This window comes from Nematostella vectensis, chromosome 9 (assembly GCF_932526225.1).
Source record: "Nematostella vectensis chromosome 9, jaNemVect1.1, whole genome shotgun sequence".
Classification (NCBI taxonomy): domain Eukaryota; kingdom Metazoa; phylum Cnidaria; class Anthozoa; order Actiniaria; family Edwardsiidae; genus Nematostella; species Nematostella vectensis.
Window position 1 is genome coordinate 16,484,503 of NC_064042.1, and position 18,832 is coordinate 16,503,334.

Consider the following 18,832-nt stretch of genomic DNA (forward strand, 5'->3'; position numbering starts at 1 on the left):
TTTTGTTAGTGGTCGATTAGATACTGGTTTGACAACTGTTAGCATAATCGTCATTTAGATGATCCGGGAACTCGGAAAATGATCCGAGCCCCGGGTAGGTTTTCCGGATCCGGTTTTCCTATGTGACGCATGACCAGTTTCTTTTCATTACGTTTACGTTAACACTCAGTGTACTTTATCGACTTAGTGTACTTTATCGACTCAGTGTAAGTTCATGCCCCAGTTTTTGTTTATGTCTCAGATTCACACGGTTGTCATATTGTTCGTTCATGTCTCAGATTCACACGGTTGTCATATTGTACGTTCATGTCTCAGATTCACACGGTTGTCTTATTGTACGTTCATGTCTCAGATTCACACGGTTGTCTTATTGTACGTTCATGTCTCAGATTCACACGGTTGTCATATTGTACGTTCATGTCTCAGATTCACACGGTTGTCATATTGTACGTTCATGTCTCAGATTCACACGGTTGTCATATTGTACGTTCATGTCTCAGATTCACACGGTTGTCATATTGTACGTTCATGTCTCAGATTCACACGGTTGTCTTATTGTACGTTCATGTCTCAGATTCACACGGTTGTCTTATTGTACGTTCATGTCTCAGATTCACACGGTTGTCATATTGTACGTTCATGTCTCAGATTCACACGGTTGTCATATTGTACGTTCATGTCTCAGATTCACACGGTTGTCATATTGTACGTTCATGTGTCAGATTCACACGGTTGTCATATTGTACGTTCATGTCTCAGATTCACACGGTTGTCGTATTGTACGTTCATGTCTCAGATTCACACGGTTGTCATATTGTACGTTCATGTGTCAGATTCACACGATTGTCATATTGTACGTTCATGTCTCAGATTCACACGGTTGTCGCATTGTACGTTCATGTCTCAGATTCACACGGTTGTCATATTGTACGTTCATGTCTCAGATTCACACGGTTGTCTTATTGTACGTTCATGTCTCAGATTCACACGGTTGTCTTATTGTACGTTCATGTCTCAGATTCACACGGTTGTCTTATTACGTTCATGTCTCAGATTCACACGGTTGTCATATTGTACGTTCATGTGTCAGATTCACACGGTTGTCATATTGTACGTTCATGTCTCAGATTCACACGGTTGTCATATTGTACGTTCATGTCTCAGATTCACACGGTTGTCATATTGTACGTTCATGTCTCAGATTCACACGGTTGTCATATTGTACGTTCATGTCTCAGATTCACACGGTTGTCATATTGTACGTTCATGTCTCAGATTCACACGGTTGTCTTATTGTACGTTCAGGTCTCAGATTCACACGGTTGTCATATTATACTTTCATGTCTCAGATTCACACGGTTGTCATATTGTACGTTCATGTGTCAGATTCACACGGTTGTCATATTGTACGTTCATGTGTCAGATTCACACGGTTGTCATATTGTACGTTCATGTCTCAGATTCACACGGTTGTCGTATTGTACGTTCATGTCTCAGATTCACACGGTTGTCATATTGTACGTTCATGTGTCAGATTCACACGGTTGTCATAATGTATGTTCATGTCTCAGATTCACACGGTTGTCATATTGTACGTTCATGTGTCAGATTCACACGGTTGTCATATTGTACGTTCATGTGTCAGATTCACACGGTTGTCATATTGTACGTTCATGTCTCAGATTCACACGGTTGTCATATTGTACGTTCATGTCTCAGATTCTCACGGTTGTCATATTGTACGTTCATGCCTCAGATTCACACGGTTGTCTTATTGTACGTTCATGTCTCAGATTCACACGGTTGTCTTATTGTACGTTCATGTCTCAGATTCACACTGTTGTCATATTGTACGTTCATTTCTCAGATTCACACGGTTGTCATATTGTACGTTCATGTCTCAGATTCACACGGTTGTCTTATTGTACGTTCAGGTCTCAGATTCACACGGTTGTCTTATTGTACGTTCATGTCTCAGATTCACACGGTTGTCATATTGTACGTTCATGTCTCAGATTCACACGGTTGTCTTATTGTACGTTCATGTCTCAGATTCACACGGTTGTCGTATTGTACGTTCATGTCTCAGATTCACACGGTTGTCATATTGTACGTTCATGTCTCAGATTCACACGGTTGTCTTATTGTACGTTCATGTCTCAGATTCACACGGTTGTCATATTGTACGTTCATGTCTCAGATTCACACGGTTGTCATATTGTACGTTCATGTCTCAGATTCACACGGTTGTCTTATTGTACGTTCATGTCTCAGATTCACACGGTTGTCATATTGTACGTTCATCTCTCAGATTCACACGGTTGTCATATTGTACGTTCATCTCTCAGATTCACACGGTTGTCATATTGTACGTTCATGTCTCAGATTCACACGGTTGTCATATTGTACGTTCATGTCTCAGATTCACACGGTTGTCATATTGTACGTTCATGTCTCAGATTCACACGGTTGTCATATTGTACGTTTATGTCTCAGATTCACACGGTTGTCTTATTGTACGTTCAGGTCTCAGATTCACACGGTTGTCATATTATACTTTCATGTCTCAGATTCACACAGTTGTCATATTGTACGTTCATGTGTCAGATTTACACGGTTGTCATATTGTACGTTCATGTGTCAGATTCACACGGTTGTCATATTGTACGTTCATGTCTCAGATTCACACGGTTGTCGTATTGTACGTTCATGTCTCAGATTCACACGGTTGTCATATTGTACGTTCATGTCTCAGATTCACACGGTTGTCATATTGTACGTTCATGTCTCAGATTCACACGGTTGTCATATTGTACGTTCATGTCTCAGATTCACACGGTTGTCATATTGTACGTTCATGTCTCAGATTCACACGGTTGTCATATTGTACGTTTATGTCTCAGATTCACACGGTTGTCATATTGTACGTTTATGTCTCAGATTCACACGGTTGTCTTATTGTACGTTCATTTCTTAGATTCACACGGTTGTCATATTGTACGTTCATGTCTCAGATTCACACGGTTGTCATATTGTACGTTCATGTCTCAGATTCACACGGTTGTCATATTGTACGTTCATGTCTGAGATTCACACGGTTGTCATATTGTACGTTCATGTCTCAGATTCACACGGTTGTCTTATTGTACGTTCATGTCTCAGATTCACATTGTTGTCTTATTGTACGTTCATGTCTCAGATTCAAACGGTTGTCATATTGTACGTTCATGTCTCAGATTCACACGGTTGTCATATTGTACGTTCATGTCTCAGATTCACACGGTTGTCATATTGTACGTTCAGGTCTCAGATTCACACGGTTGTCTTATTGTACGTTCAGGTCTCAGATTCACACGGTTGTCATATTATACTTTCAGGTCTCAGATTCACACGGTTTTCATATTGTACGTTCATGTCTCAGATTCACACGGTTGTCATATTGTACGTTCATGTCTCAGATTCACACGGTTGTCATATTGTACGTTCATCTCTCAGATTCACACGGTTGTCGTATTGTACGTTCATGTCTCAGATTCACACGGTTGTCTTATTGTACGTTCATGTCTCAGATTCACACGGTTGTCATATTGTACGTTCATGTCTCAGATTCACACGGTTGTCATATTGTACGTTCATGTCTCAGATTCACACGGTTGTCATATTGTACGTTCATGTCCCAGATTCACACGGTTGTCATATTGTACGTTCATTTCTCAGATTTACACGGTTGTCATATTGTACGTTCATGTCTCAGATTCACACGGTTGTCATATTGTACGTTCATGTCTCAGATTCACACCGTTCTCATATTATACGTTCATGTCTCAGATTCACACGGTTGTCATATTGTACGTTCATGTCTCAGATTCACACGGTTGTCTTATTGTACGTTCATGTCTCAGATTCACATTGTTGTCTTATTGTACGTTCATGTGTCAGATTCACACGGTTGTCATATTGTACGTTCATGTCTCAGATTCACACGGTTGTCTTATTGTACGTTCATGTCTCAGATTCACACGGTTGTCTTATTGTACGTTCATGTCTCAGATTCACACGGTTGTCTTATTGTACGTTCATGTCTCAGATTCACACGGTTGTCAGCGGTGCGCTGGACCGCCTTCACTACGAGAAAGACCCGTGCGTCAAGTACGACAGCAACCGAAAAGTCTGGATCTATCTCCACCGAAACCGAACTGAGGAGGAATTCGGTAAGTATCCAAAATCGTATATCCAATTGGTTCTTCATATATCCGACTGGATCGTTTGTATACTGATTTCGAATAGATTTTCCGTATATCTTGATGAATCGTTCATATTTCCAAATGGTTAAGTCTGAATGGCTCAAACTCTGTATCTCTGCTCGATAGGAAAGTGTGCGCTTCTAGCACAACAGTTGGGTCTTTTTTCGTAAAATGCATAGTATATAGATTTTGGCATTGCCTAAAACCGGAGCTCCAAACGACCAAAACTTTGCATATCCTCGCTTAATAATTTAAAAAAATATTAAATATTATTATTATTTATGTTTTTGACGACGTCAACGATTTCTCAGATCACGCGACCAACTTGTTATACCCCCTTCCCCCACATCTACATAACACATAACAAGTTTAGTTGTCATACGATGTTTCGACGTCAGGGTAGTTTTAATTTATTGACGTCATCGATGACGTCACATGACCATCTCATTGCACCCCACTTGAAACATACATCACACCTACAGAGTTTTGTTGTCACACGATGTTTCTTTAATGAAATATAAATATTTTTTTATATGAGGACGTCAGTTTTTTCTTCTTCTGTGACGTCATTGATGACGTCACAATCACGGGACTAGTTTGGTTGTGAAACAATGTTTCTTTCAAGAGATATGAATGTTTTGCTTTTAATCACGTTTTTTGCTTTTAGTGACGACATCGATGACGCCACACAACACGTGACCTTATTTTTGCATCCCCCTTTACACCTACCTGACACCTACCGAGTTTGGTTGCCATATGATGTTTCCTTCGTGAAATATAAATATTTTTTTATTTTGACGACGTCAGCATATTTTTGCTTCTAGTGACGTCATCGAAGACTTCACCAATCACGTGACCACAGTTTTGCACTTCCCTGACAAACAAACATGACACCTACCAAGTTTGGTTGTCATACGATGCTTTTAAATAATAAATAGATTTAGGCATTGCCTAAAGGCGGAACCAGCGCATTTGTTTTCCAAATATTTTTTTATAGCTTTTATGAATATAACAATAACAAAATAATGATAATAATACATTTTATAAATAATCATAAAAAATCATAACCGTAATAAAGATCAGAATAAGAAAAAAGGTCCTTGTTTATATCAATAAATGTCCAAATATAGAGGATTACTTTAATTAACATAAATAAATAAACAATAAAAAGCTCTACTCAAACGTTTTCTATAAATGCTGTCCTGCTTTAGTTCCATTTTAGTTTGAATATTAAAATATAAAGTCTTGATATTGTTAAGATTGAATAAACGTTAATTGATTATTGTGTTAATTTTTTGCTTTGTATGTAACCAGAAGACTTATGAATGTGTTGTAGTTGATTTAAAAAAGAAGGACAAGAAAGCCAAGTTGAAAAAGAAATTAAAGCAGAAGCTACAGCAAAAACAGGAACGCCAAGCGAGTGCCAAGAAGCAAGAAATAAAGCAAAATATTTCTTTATTATTTATTTCTATATTTCCACCACCTATAAAAAATAAAAGCAAAAAGGAAAAAAAATAATATAAACGTGTTGAGAAGAGAAAATTTCAAATAACAATTTTACCATTCAACAATTTAACGATTTTATAATTTCTACCTCTGAATTTGTTATTTAATTATCTATCATAGACTTATTTGGAGAAAATCGTTCATATAATTTTATGGCCACTAAAAACAATAAACACTCCGGTAATCTGTTGGAAAATTGGTTGCCTTACAGGTGTGGTTTAATAATAAATAAACCTGCTTATCCAGTGCTTTTTTCGAGAGTTATTTGCCAAGACACAGCAGTATTAGTAGAGGTGCAGCGACTTGCTTTGATAGGTTTGATAATGGAAAACTACAGTTTATAAAAAAAAAAACGATTGAAAACGACTTGAAAACGTACCGTTTGATTCGTTTCGAGTCGGCGAGAAACCAACAATAATAATCATACTTTTGCTGCTTTATTGGCTTCGATTTCTCCGTCTTTAGACATACGACCTTTTCTTTTTATTTTAGCCTTTTCGTAAACATATTTTTATCTTCCAGTTCCATCGCTACATCGTTGTGAATAGGTAGTGAAGTGTAATCGATCTTCCGCCGTGTGATAACCAGTTTGTTGAACCAGTTTGCCGTAATTAAGGGCATTACTTGCGCAGCCATGGGCTGCTCCAACAACTACTATACAATCCGTGTTGAAAGGAGTTCTCCATCGGTAGCGCGGCAGTTTTAACGAAAATGCAATACACAGCATGAGAGCCGGCTAACAGCACTCACACCGATAGTTATTATAACGCCATCTCGGATTTCTATCTGTTAGGATTTTAAGGAAAGTTCATTTTCCTCTGACTACGACTTTCTTCGATCGAAGCAATGAGTAGTTCCACAACAAAATCCAATAACATCAACAAGAAAGGATCAAATATCCAATGACTGGAACCGAAATATAATGCAAATGCTGCAAATGAATAGAGTCGATTGTTGCATTTTCATTTGCATACATTTGCATTAAAGGATAATACGGCGTTTGAACTTAGCCTTAGTGATTAGTATCAGAAGACCTCGGTTTGTCCTTTTCTTCTCGTGTCTGCAGACCGTACTTCTTCGTGTTTTTGACGGGGGATTCGTTCCCGCTTTCTCTTTGCTTACTTTTTTTTTTCGCCGAATGGTTTTTAAAACCGCGCGCTTTCTGCACTCCTGCTTCGAGTCTTGCAGCGATGACTAGAATTCCAACCAGAGCGAGAAATCTAATTTTATTTGCACACAACCGACCCGTCAGTATTGCCTAATGATGTTTGAAAACTTGTTGACAACCATACATTGGCCTTCGACAGTAAGATATTATTTTAATTGTTTTACATTTAATGATGTTGATTTGCCAGTGACATCTAGTATGAAAGCATTTCAAAATGTCTCGTGGCAGTGTTAATTTTCTAAGAAAGTTAGATAATGTCCGCTCGTGTTCTATGGAATTGAGGACACAATTCGTGCCCTAAATCCCATAGAACACTTGCGTGCATTATTTAACCCTTACTTAGCAATCGAGCGCGTTGGTTGAATGAGCGTTTGCCGTAAAATCGATTACAAATAATTTAATGTGTCATTAATCTATTAATATTCAGAAAACGATTTGCCAATTTTACTTAGTATGCCAAGTTTAAATCTAATTTGATTCGAAATATAATGGAAATACAGGGAACAGAACAGGCAAATTCAAATCTACTAATTGTTTTGACAATCTCTACGGCGAACAGAACGAACGAAAACTTTCTACTGATAAAAAAACATTTGTATTTACCTCAATCGCAGTTGTCCATGCCAAATTCAATCGAGTCCATATTTATCATATATTATCTTTCAGTTTCCCATTCAGCGTTAAAAACAACACCAAAAATTAATATTTAAAAGTCAACCTTCGTTAAGATTTTTTGTTTTTTCTTTGTAGAAAAAATTCACCAAGCCAACGCTGCCGCAGCACGAGCAAAGAAGTTGCAAAAACCACGAGTTCCCCGACAGCCAAAGCAAGCGAAGGAGGAGACTTCATCTCCGCCAGTAGCCGAGGCGATCGACCCATCTGCCGCCATTGCCTCAGTTGCCTCACCTTCTGCATCCCTCGACACCAACAAGCCCACAATCAAACTCAAATTCGCTGGCAACTTCTCCCCATCTAGCACCGGACATCCCAAAGTGTCTGTGATCACGGCCGTCGGACAGGGCTCGAAGTTGGACAAGATACCAAAAGGCTCGCTCATAACGGCCACAATTCAAGGTGGGACGGTAATCATGTCGCCAAAGCAGAAGACCGCCACTAAGCCGAGCACAAGTGATGCAGGCTCACCCATCGCCCTTAAACACGCAAGTGCACTTAACTCGCATGCAAGCCCGCTTAATTCCGCTAGCTTTAGCCCAGTGCAGGCTCAGGCCATCGGGGACGAGCCGGCAGTGCGGAGGTCCGGCGGTAGTGAAAGTGACATCAGTAGTTCAAGTGAGAATGGGAGTGGCTCCGGGAGCAGCAGCGAGGACGAGGGAGCCTGGGGTGAGGCCCAGTCTGGTGGCAAGTCTACCACAGGTATTCCGCTTGTTATATTACAACCTATTCGCTATTTGTCTATTGTTAGCCAAAGACGAAGTGAATCTATGGCCAGTCGCATGTGAATTCGGTATTTCCAGTCATTCAAAGTCTGTATTTCTATCCCTTAGCTGCTCTCAAGTACAGCCAGCATGTCAGTCAAATCAACAAAGGTGAGAACACCAGGTAAAGTTAAATCAACACAGGTGAGAATACCAAGTACAGTTAAATCAGCACAGGTGTGAACACCAGGTACAGTTAAATCAGCACAGGTGAGAACACCAGGTACAGTTAAATCAGCACAGGTGAGAACACCAGGTACAGTTAAATCAACACAGGTGAAAACACCAGGTACAGTTAAATCAACACAGGTGAGAACACCAAGTACAGTTAAATCAACACAGGTGAGAACACCAAGTACAGTTAAATCAACACAGGTGAGAACACCAAGTAAAGTCATATCAACACAGGTGAGAACACCAAGTACAGTCATATCAGCTCAGGTGAGAACACCAAGTACAGTTAAATCAAGACAGGTGAGAACACCAAGTACAGTTAAATCAGCACAGGTGAGAACACCAAGTAAAGTCATATCCACACTGGTGAGAACATCAAGTACATTCAAATCAGCACAGGTGAGAACACCAGGTACAGTCAAATCAGCACAGGTGAGAACACCAGGTACAGTTAAATCAGCACAGGTGAGAACACCAAGTACAGTTAAATAAGCACAGGTGAAAACACCAGGTACAGTTACATCAGCACAGGTGAGAACACCAGGTACAGTTAAATCAGCACAGCTGAGAACACCAAGTAAAGTCATATCAACACAGGTGAGAACACCAAGTACAGTCATATCAGCTCAGGTAAGAACAACAAGTACAGTTAAATCAACACAGGTGAGAACACCAAGTACAGTTAAATCAGCACAGGTGAGAACACCAGGTACAGTTAAATCAACACAGGTGAGTACACCAAGTACAGTTAAATCAACACAGGTGAGAACACCAAGTAAAGTCATATCAGCTCAGGTGAGAACACCAAGTACAGTTAAATCAGCACAGGTGAGAACACCAGGTACAGTTAAATCAACACAGGTGAAAACACCAGGTACAGTTAAATCAACACAGGTGAGAACACCAAGTACAGTTAAATCAACACAGGTGAGAACACCAAGTACAGTTAAATCAACACAGGTGAGAACACCAAGTAAAGTCATATCAACACAGGTGAGAACACCAAGTACAGTCATATCAGCTCAGGTGAGAACACCAAGTACAGTTAAATCAACACAGGTGAGAACACCAAGTACAGTTAAATCAGCACAGGTGAGAACACCAAGTAAAGTCATATCCACACTGGTGAGAACATCAAGTACATTCAAATCAGCACAGGTGAGAACACCAGGTACAGTCAAATCAGCACAGGTGAGAACACCAGGTACAGTTAAATCAGCACAGGTGAGAACACCAAGTACAGTTAAATAAGCACAGGTGAAAACACCAGGTACAGTTACATCAGCACAGGTGAGAACACCAGGTACAGTTAAATCAGCGCAGGTGAGAACACCAAGTAAAGTCATATCAACACAGGTGAGAACACCAAGTACAGTCATATCAGCTCAGGTAAGAACAACAAGTACAGTTAAATCAACACAGGTGAGAACACCAAGTACAGTTAAATCAGCACAGGTGAGAACACCAAGTACAGTTAAATCAGCACAGGTGAGAACACCAAGTACAGTTAAATCAGCACAGGTGAGAACACCAGGTACAGTTAAATCAACACAGGTGAGTACACCAAGTACAGTTAAATCAACACAGGTGAGAACACCAAGTAAAGTCATATCAGCTCAGGTGAGAACACCAAGTACAGTTAAATCAACACAGGTGAGAACACCAAGTACAGTTAAATCAACACAGGTGAGAACACCAAGTACAGTTAAATCAACACAGGTGAGAACACCAGGTACAGTTAAATCAACACAGGTGAGAACACCAAGTACAGTTAAATCACCACAGGTGAGAACACCAAGTACAGTTAAATCAGCACAGGTGAGAACACCAGGTACAGTTAAATCAACACAGGTGAGAACACCAAGTACAGTTAAATCAACACAGGTGAGAACACCAAGTACAGTTAAATCAACACAGGTGAGAACACCAAGTACAGTTAAATCAGCACAGGTGAGAACACCAAGTACAGTTAAATCAGCACAGGTGAGAACACCAGGTACAGTTAAATCAACACAGGTGAGAACACCAAGTAAAGTCATATCAGCTCAGGTGAGAACTCCAAGTACAGTTAAATCAACACAGGTGAGAACACCAAGTACAGTTAAATCAACACAGGTGCGAACACCAAGTACAGTTAAATCAACACAGGTGAGAACACCAGGTACAGTTAAATCAACACAGGTGAGAACACCAGGTACAGTTTAATCAGCACAGGTGAGAACACCAAGGAAAGTCATATCGACACTGGTGAGAACATCAAGTACATTCAAATCAGCACAGGTGAGAACACCAGGTACAGTTAAATCAGCACAGGTGAGAACACCAAGTAAAGTCATATCAACACAGGCGAGAACACCAAGTACAGTCATATCAGCTCAGGTGAGAACACCAAGTACAGTTAAATCAACACTGGTGAGAACACCAAGTACAGTTAAATCACCACAGGTGAGAACACCAGGTACAGTTAAATCAGCACAGGTGAGAACACCAAGTACAGTTAAATCAGCACAGGTGAGAACACCAGGTACAGTTAAATCAGCACAGGTGAGAACACCAGGTACAGTTAAATCAACACAGGTGAGAACACCAGGTACAGTTAAATCAGCACAGGTGTGAACACCAGGTACAGTTAAATCAGCACAGGTGAAAACACCAAGTACAGTTAAATCAACACAGGTGTGAACACCAAGTACAGTTAAATCAACACAGGTGAGAACACCAGGTACAGTTAAATCAGCACAGGTGAGAACACCAGGTACAGTTAAATCAGCACAGGTGAGAACACCAAGTACAGTTAAATCAGCACAGGTTAAAACACCAAGTACAGTTAAATCAGCACAGGTGAGAACACCAGGTACAGTTAAATCAGCACAGGTGAGAACACCAAGTAAAGTCATATCCACACTGGGAAGTACATTCAAATCAGCACAGGTGAGAACACCAGGTACAGTTAAATCAGCACAGGTGAGAACACCAAGGAAAGTCATATCGACACTGGTGAGAACATCAAGTACATTCAAATCAGCACAGGTGAGAACACCAAGTACAGTCAAATCAACACAGGTGAGAACACCAACTAAAGTCATATCGACACTGGTGAGAACATCAAGTACATTCAAATCAGCACAGGTGAGAACACCTGGTACAGTTAAATCAGCACAGGTGAGAACACCAGGTACAGTTAAATCAGCACAGGTGAGAACACCAGGTACAGTTAAATCAGCACAGGTGAGAACACCAAGTAAAGTCATATCAACACAGGCGAGAACACCAAGTACAGTCATATCAGCTCAGGTGAGAACACCAAGTACAGTTAAATCAACACAGGTGAGAACACCAAGTACAGTTAAATCAGCACAGGTGAGAACACCAAGTACAGTTAAATCAGCACAGGTGAGAACACCAGGTACAGTTAAATCAACACAGGTGAGAACACCAAGTACAGTTAAATCAACACAGGTGAGAACACCAAGTACTGTTAAATCAGCACAGGTGAGAACACCAAGTACAGTTAAATCAACACAGGTGAGAACACCAAGTACAGTTAAATCAACACAGGTGAAAACACCAGGTACAGTTAAATCAACACAGGTGAGAACACCAGGTACAGTTAAATCAACACAGGTGAGAACACCAAGTACAGTTAAATCAGCACAGGTGAGAACACCAAGTAAAGTCATATCGACACTGGTGAGAACATCAAGTACATTCAAATCAGCACAGGTGAGAACACCAGGTACAGTTAAATCAGCACAGGTGTGAACACCAAGTACAGTTAAATTAGCACAGGTGAAAACACCAAGTACAGTTAAATCAACACAGGTGAGGACACCAAAAACAGTTATATCAACACAGGTGAAAACACCAGGTACAGTTAAATCAACACTGGTGAGAACACCAAGTACAGTTAAATCAACACAGGTGAGAACACCAAGTACAGTTAAATCAACACAGGTGAAAACACCAGGTACAGTTAAATCAACACTGGTGAGAACACCAAGTACAGTTAAATCAACACAGGTGAGAACACCAGGTACAGTTAAATCAGCACAGGTGAGAACACCAGGTACAGTTAAATCAACACAGGTGAGAACAACAGGTACAGTTAAATCAGCACAGGTGTAAACACCAGGTACAGTTAAATCAGCACAGGTGAGAACACCAAGTACAGTTAAATCAACACAGGTGTGAACACCAGGTACAGTTAAATCAGCACAGGTGAAAACACCAGGTACAGTTAAATCAGCACAGGTGAGAACACCAGGTACAGTTAAATCAGCACAGGTGAGAACACCAGGTACAGTTAAATCAGCACAGGTGAGAACACCAAGTAAAGTCATATCCACACTGGTGAGAACATCAAGTACATTCAAATCAGCACAGGTGAGAACACCAGGTACAGTTAAATCAGCACAGGTGAGAACACCAAGTAAAGTCATATCGACACTGGTGAGAACATCAAGTACATTCAAATCAGGACAGGTGAGAACACCAAGTACAGTCAAATCAACACAGGTGAGAACACCAACTAAAGTCGTATCAACACTGGTGAGAACATCAAGTACATTCAAATCAGTACAGGTGAGAACACCAGGTACAGTTAAATCAGCACAGGTGAGAACACCAACTAAAGTCATATCGACACTGGTGAGAACATCAAGTACATTCAAATCAGCACAGGTGAGAACACCAGGTACAGTTAAATCAACACAGGTGAGAACACCTGGTACAGTTAAATCAGCACAGGTGAGAACACCAGGTACAGTTAAATCAGCACAGGTGAGAACACCAGGTACAGTTAAATCAGCACAGGTGAGAACACCAGGTACAGTTATATCAACACAGGTGAAAACACCAAGTAAAGTCATATCAACACTGGTGAGAACACCAATTACAGTCATATCAGCTCAGGTGAGAACACCAAGTACAGTTAAATCAACACAGGTGAGAACACCAAGTACAGTTAAATCAGCACAGGTGAGAACACCAAGTACAGTTAAATCAGCACAGGTGAGAACACCAAGTAAAGTCATATCGACACTGGTGAGAACATCAAGTAAAGTCATATCCACACTGGTGAGAACACCAAGTACAGTCAAATCAACACAGGTGAGAACACCAACTAAAGTCATATCGACACTGGTAAGAACATCAAGTACATTCAAATCAGCACAGGTGAGAACACCTGGTACAGTTAAATCAGCACAGGTGAGAACACCAGGTACAGTTAAATCAGCACAGGTGAGAACACCAGGTACAGTTAAATCAGCACAGGTGAGAACACCAAGTAAAGTCATATCAACACAGGTGAGAACACCAAGTACAGTCATATCAGCTCAGGTGAGAACACCAAGTACAGTTAAATCAACACAGGTGAGAACACCAAGTACAGTTAAATCAGCACAGGTGAGAACACCAAGTACAGTTAAATCAACACAGGTGAAAACACCAAGTACAGTTAAATCAACACAGGTGAAAACACCAGGTACAGTTAAATCAACACTGGTGAGAACACCAAGTACAGTTAAATCAACACAGGTGAGAACACCGGGTACAGTTAAATCAACACAGGTGAAAACACCAGGTACAGTTAAATCAACACTGGTGAGAACACCAAGTACAGTTAAATCAACACAGGTGAGAACACCAGGTACAGTTAAATCAGCACAGGTGAGAACACCAGGTACAGTTAAATCAGCACAGGTGTGAACACCAGGTACAGTTAAATCAGCACAGGTGAGAACACCAAGTACAGTTAAATCAACACAGGTGTGAACACCAGGTACAGTTAAATCAGCACAGGTGAAAACACCAGGTACAGTTAAATCAGCACATGTGAGAACACCAGGTACAGTTAAATCAGCACAGGTGAGAACACCAAGTACAGTTAAATCAGCACAGGTGAGAACACCAAGTAAAGTCATATCCACACTGGTGATAACATCAAGTACATTCAAATCAGCACAGGTGAGAACACCAGGTACAGTCAAATCAGCACAGGTGAGAACACCAGGTACAGTTAAATCAGCACAGGTGAGAACACCAAGTACAGTTAAATCAGCACAGGTGAAAACACCAGGTACAGTTACATCAGCACAGGTGAGAACACCAAGTACAGTTAAATCAGCACAGGTGAGAACACCAAGTAAAGTCATATCCACACTGGTGAGAACATCAAGTACATTCAAACCAGCACAGGTGAGAACACCAGGTACATTCAAATCAGCACAGGTGAGAACACCAGGTACAGTTAAATCAGCACAGGTGAGAACACCAAGTACAGTTAAATCAGCACAGGTGAGAACACCAAGTACAGTTAAATCAGCACAGGTGAGAACACCAGGTACAGTCAAATCAGCACAGGTGAGAACACCAGGTACAGTTAAATCAGCACAGGTGAGAACACCAAGTACAGTTAAATCAGCACAGGTGAGAACACCAAGTACAGTTAAATCAACACAGGTGAGAACACCAAGTACAGTTAAATCAGCACAGGTGAGAACACCAGGTACAGTTAAATCAGCACAGGTGAGAACACCAAGTACAGTTAAATCAGCACAGGTGAAAACACCAGGTACAGTTACATCAGCACAGGTGAGAACACCAGGTACAGTTAAATCAGCACAGGTGAGAACACCAAGTAAAGTCATATCCACACTGGTGAGAACATCAAGTACATTCAAATCAGCACAGGTGAGAACACCAGGTACAGTTAAATCAGCACAGGTGAGAACACCAAGTAAAGTCATATCGACACTGGTGAGAACATCAAGTACATTCAAATCAGCACAGGTGAGAACACCAAGTACAGTCAAATCAACACAGGTGAGAACACCAAGTAAAGTCATATCAACACTGGTGAGAACACCAATTACAGTCATATCAGCTCAGGTGAGAACACCAAGTACAGTTAAATCAACACAGGTGAGAACACCAAGTACAGTTAAATCAGCACAGGTGAGAACACCAAGTACAGTTAAATCAGCACAGGTGAGAACACCAAGTAAAGTCATATCGACACTGGTGAGAACATCAAGTAAAGTCATATCCACACTGGTGAGAACACCAAGTACAGTCAAATCAACACAGGTGAGAACACCAACTAAAGTCATATCGACACTGGTGAGAACATCAAGTACATTCAAATCAGCACAGGTGAGAACACCTGGTACAGTTAAATCAGCACAGGTGAGAACACCAGGTACAGTTAAATCAGCACAGGTGAGAACACCAGGTACAGTTAAATCAGCACAGGTGAGAACACCAAGTAAAGTCATATCAACACAGGTGAGAACACCAAGTACAGTCATATCAGCTCAGGTGAGAACACCAAGTACAGTTAAATCAACACAGGTGAGAACACCAAGTACAGTTAAATCAGCACAGGTGAGAACACCAAGTACAGTTAAATCAGCACAGGTGAGAACACCAGGTACAGTTAAATCAACACAGGTGAGAACACCAAGTACAGTTAAATCAACACAGGTGAGAACACCAAGTAAAGTCATATCAGCTCAGGTGAGAACACCAAGTACAGTTAAATCAACACAGGTGAGAACACCAAGTACAGTTAAATCAACACAGGTGAGAACACCAAGTACTGTTAAATCAGCACAGGTGAGAACACCAAGTACAGTTAAATCGACACAGGTGAAAACACCAAGTACAGTTAAATCAACACAGGTGAAAACACCAGGTACAGTTAAATCAACACAGGTGAGAACACCAGGTACAGTTAAATCAACACAGGTGAGAACACCAAGTACAGTTAAATCAGCACAGGTGAGAACACCAAGTAAAGTCATATCGACACTGGTGAGAACATCAAGTACATTCAAATCAGCACAGGTGAGAACACTAGGTACAGTTAAATCAGCACAGGTGTGAACACCAAGTACAGTTAAATTAGCACAGGTGAAAATACCAAGTACAGTTAAATCAACACAGGTGAGGACACCAAGTACAGTTAAAGCAACACAGGTGAAAACACCAGGTACAGTTAAATCAACACTGGTGAGAACACCAAGTACAGTTAAATCAACACAGGTGAGAACACCGGGTACAGTTAAATCAACACAGGTGAAAACACCAGGTACAGTTAAATCAACACTGGTGAGAACACCAAGTACAGTTAAATCAACACAGGTGAGAACACCAGGTACAGTTAAATCAGCACAGGTGAGAACACCAGGTACAGTTAAATCAGCACAGGTGTGAACACCAGGTACAGTTAAATCAGCACAGGTGAGAACACCAAGTACAGTTAAATCAACACAGGTGTGAACACCAGGTACAGTTAAATCAGCACAGGTGAAAACACCAGGTACAGTTAAATCAGCACATGTGAGAACACCAGGTACAGTTAAATCAGCACAGGTGAGAACACCAAGTACAGTTAAATCAGCACAGGTGAGAACACCAAGTAAAGTCATATCCACACTGGTGATAACATCAAGTACATTCAAATCAGCACAGGTGAGAACACCAGGTACAGTCAAATCAGCACAGGTGAGAACACCAGGTACAGTTAAATCAGCACAGGTGAGAACACCAAGTACAGTTAAATCAGCACAGGTGAAAACACCAGGTACAGTTACATCAGCACAGGTGAGAACACCAAGTACAGTTAAATCAGCACAGGTGAGAACACCAAGTAAAGTCATATCCACACTGGTGAGAACATCAAGTACATTCAAATCAGCACAGGTGAGAACACCAGGTACATTCAAATCAGCACAGGTGAGAACACCAGGTACAGTTAAATCAGCACAGGTGAGAACACCAAGTACAGTTAAATCAGCACAGGTGAGAACACCAAGTACAGTTAAATCAGCACAGGTGAGAACACCAGGTACAGTCAAATCAGCACAGGTGAGAACACCAGGTACAGTTAAATCAGCACAGGTGAGAACACCAAGTACAGTTAAATCAGCACAGGTGAGAACACCAAGTACAGTTAAATCAACACAGGTGAGAACACCAAGTACAGTTAAATCAGCACAGGTGAGAACACCAGGTACAGTTAAATCAGCACAGGTGAGAACACCAAGTACAGTTAAATCAGCACAGGTGAAAACACCAGGTACAGTTACATCAGCACAGGTGAGAACACCAGGTACAGTTAAATCAGCACAGGTGAGAACACCAAGTAAAGTCATATCCACACTGGTGAGAACATCAAGTACATTCAAATCAGCACAGGTGAGAACACCAGGTACAGTTAAATCAGCACAGGTGAGAACACCAAGTAAAGTCATATCGACACTGGTGAGAACATCAAGTACATTCAAATCAGCACAGGTGAGAACACCAAGTACAGTCAAATCAACACAGGTGAGAACACCAAGTAAAGTCATATCGACACTGGTGAGAACATCAAGTACATTCAAATCAGCACAGGTGAGAACACCAAGTACAGTTAAATCAGCACAGGTGAGAACACCAGGTACAGTTAAATCAACACAGGCGAGAACACCAGGTACAGTTAAATCAGCACAGGTGAGAACACCAATTACAGTTAAATCAGCACAGGTGAGAACACCAGGTACAGTATAATTAGCACACGTGTGAACACCAAGTAAAGTTAAATCAGCACAGGTGAGAACACAAAGTACAGCTAAATCAGCTCGGGCGAGAACAATAAACTTGGGACCAAGTGACTTTGTCACACGGTGCCGTATTGCCTCACTCTGTTTTTCGACAGTGTTGCGTTACCCGTATTGTGTCAAGCTATTGTGCGTCACCCAACCTAATATTCGCGTTTGTTGCATCTTTTTGTATGTTTTCTCTTTCCTTAGACTATTCTGGGTTATCTTCAATCCCATCTTCTTAAAATTCTTTGATTTACTTAACCACAGGGTACCAATCACTGGCAAATTTCAAAGAGGAGGGCCACGTAAGTGCCGAAGAGCATGATGGGTACGAGAGCAGTGAGGGTAGGCTTCTACTAGCTTTTAGAATGGAATTTAATATGGTCACTTGTCATGTTCACGCGAGCTATCGCGCAAATGACGAGGAGTCCCGTTTATCTGCTCTTCCTATGATTTAACGTTTATCTTTGTCAGGTATGAACAGTGGAAGTGATGACGGCAACTAGGACTAAGCGTGGAGAACTTACTGCCCTCACTAGACAGATCCAGGCCAGGAATTTTGTTCCGCGAAAAGTGTGTTGACTGTCTGTGTTTTATGTATGTTTTAATGTGACATGAAACAAAATGTGTGAGAAGCTAATAAGTTCAACATATTGAATAAATGGAGTCTGCAGCTTCTACCAAAGATCTAATGATGGTTAGAGGGGGGGGGGG

General features: G+C 40.9%; 1 protein-coding gene across 7 annotated transcripts in view; it reads left to right on the forward strand.

Annotated features, from left to right (window-relative positions):
- Positions 1 to 18,798, forward strand: part of LOC5502691 (nuclear factor related to kappa-B-binding protein) — a 69,691-nt gene extending 50,893 nt beyond the window's left edge. For 2 of the 7 annotated variants that reach the window (XM_048732670.1, XM_048732671.1), the window contains exons 25-29: positions 4,088 to 4,211; positions 7,669 to 8,292; positions 8,424 to 8,465; positions 18,386 to 18,463; positions 18,593 to 18,798. In XM_048732670.1, coding sequence (XP_048588627.1) covers positions 4,088 to 4,211; positions 7,669 to 8,292; positions 8,424 to 8,465; positions 18,386 to 18,463; positions 18,593 to 18,624 — 900 coding nt within the window. In that variant the 3' untranslated portion in view covers positions 18,625 to 18,798. Of the gene's footprint in view, positions 1 to 4,087; positions 4,212 to 7,668; positions 8,293 to 8,423; positions 8,479 to 18,385; positions 18,464 to 18,592 lie in introns of all 7 variants that reach the window. The other 5 variants (XM_048732673.1, XM_048732672.1, XM_048732675.1 and 2 more) reach the window with 5 other exon arrangements.
- The last annotated feature ends 34 nt before the right edge of the window (positions 18,799 to 18,832 follow it).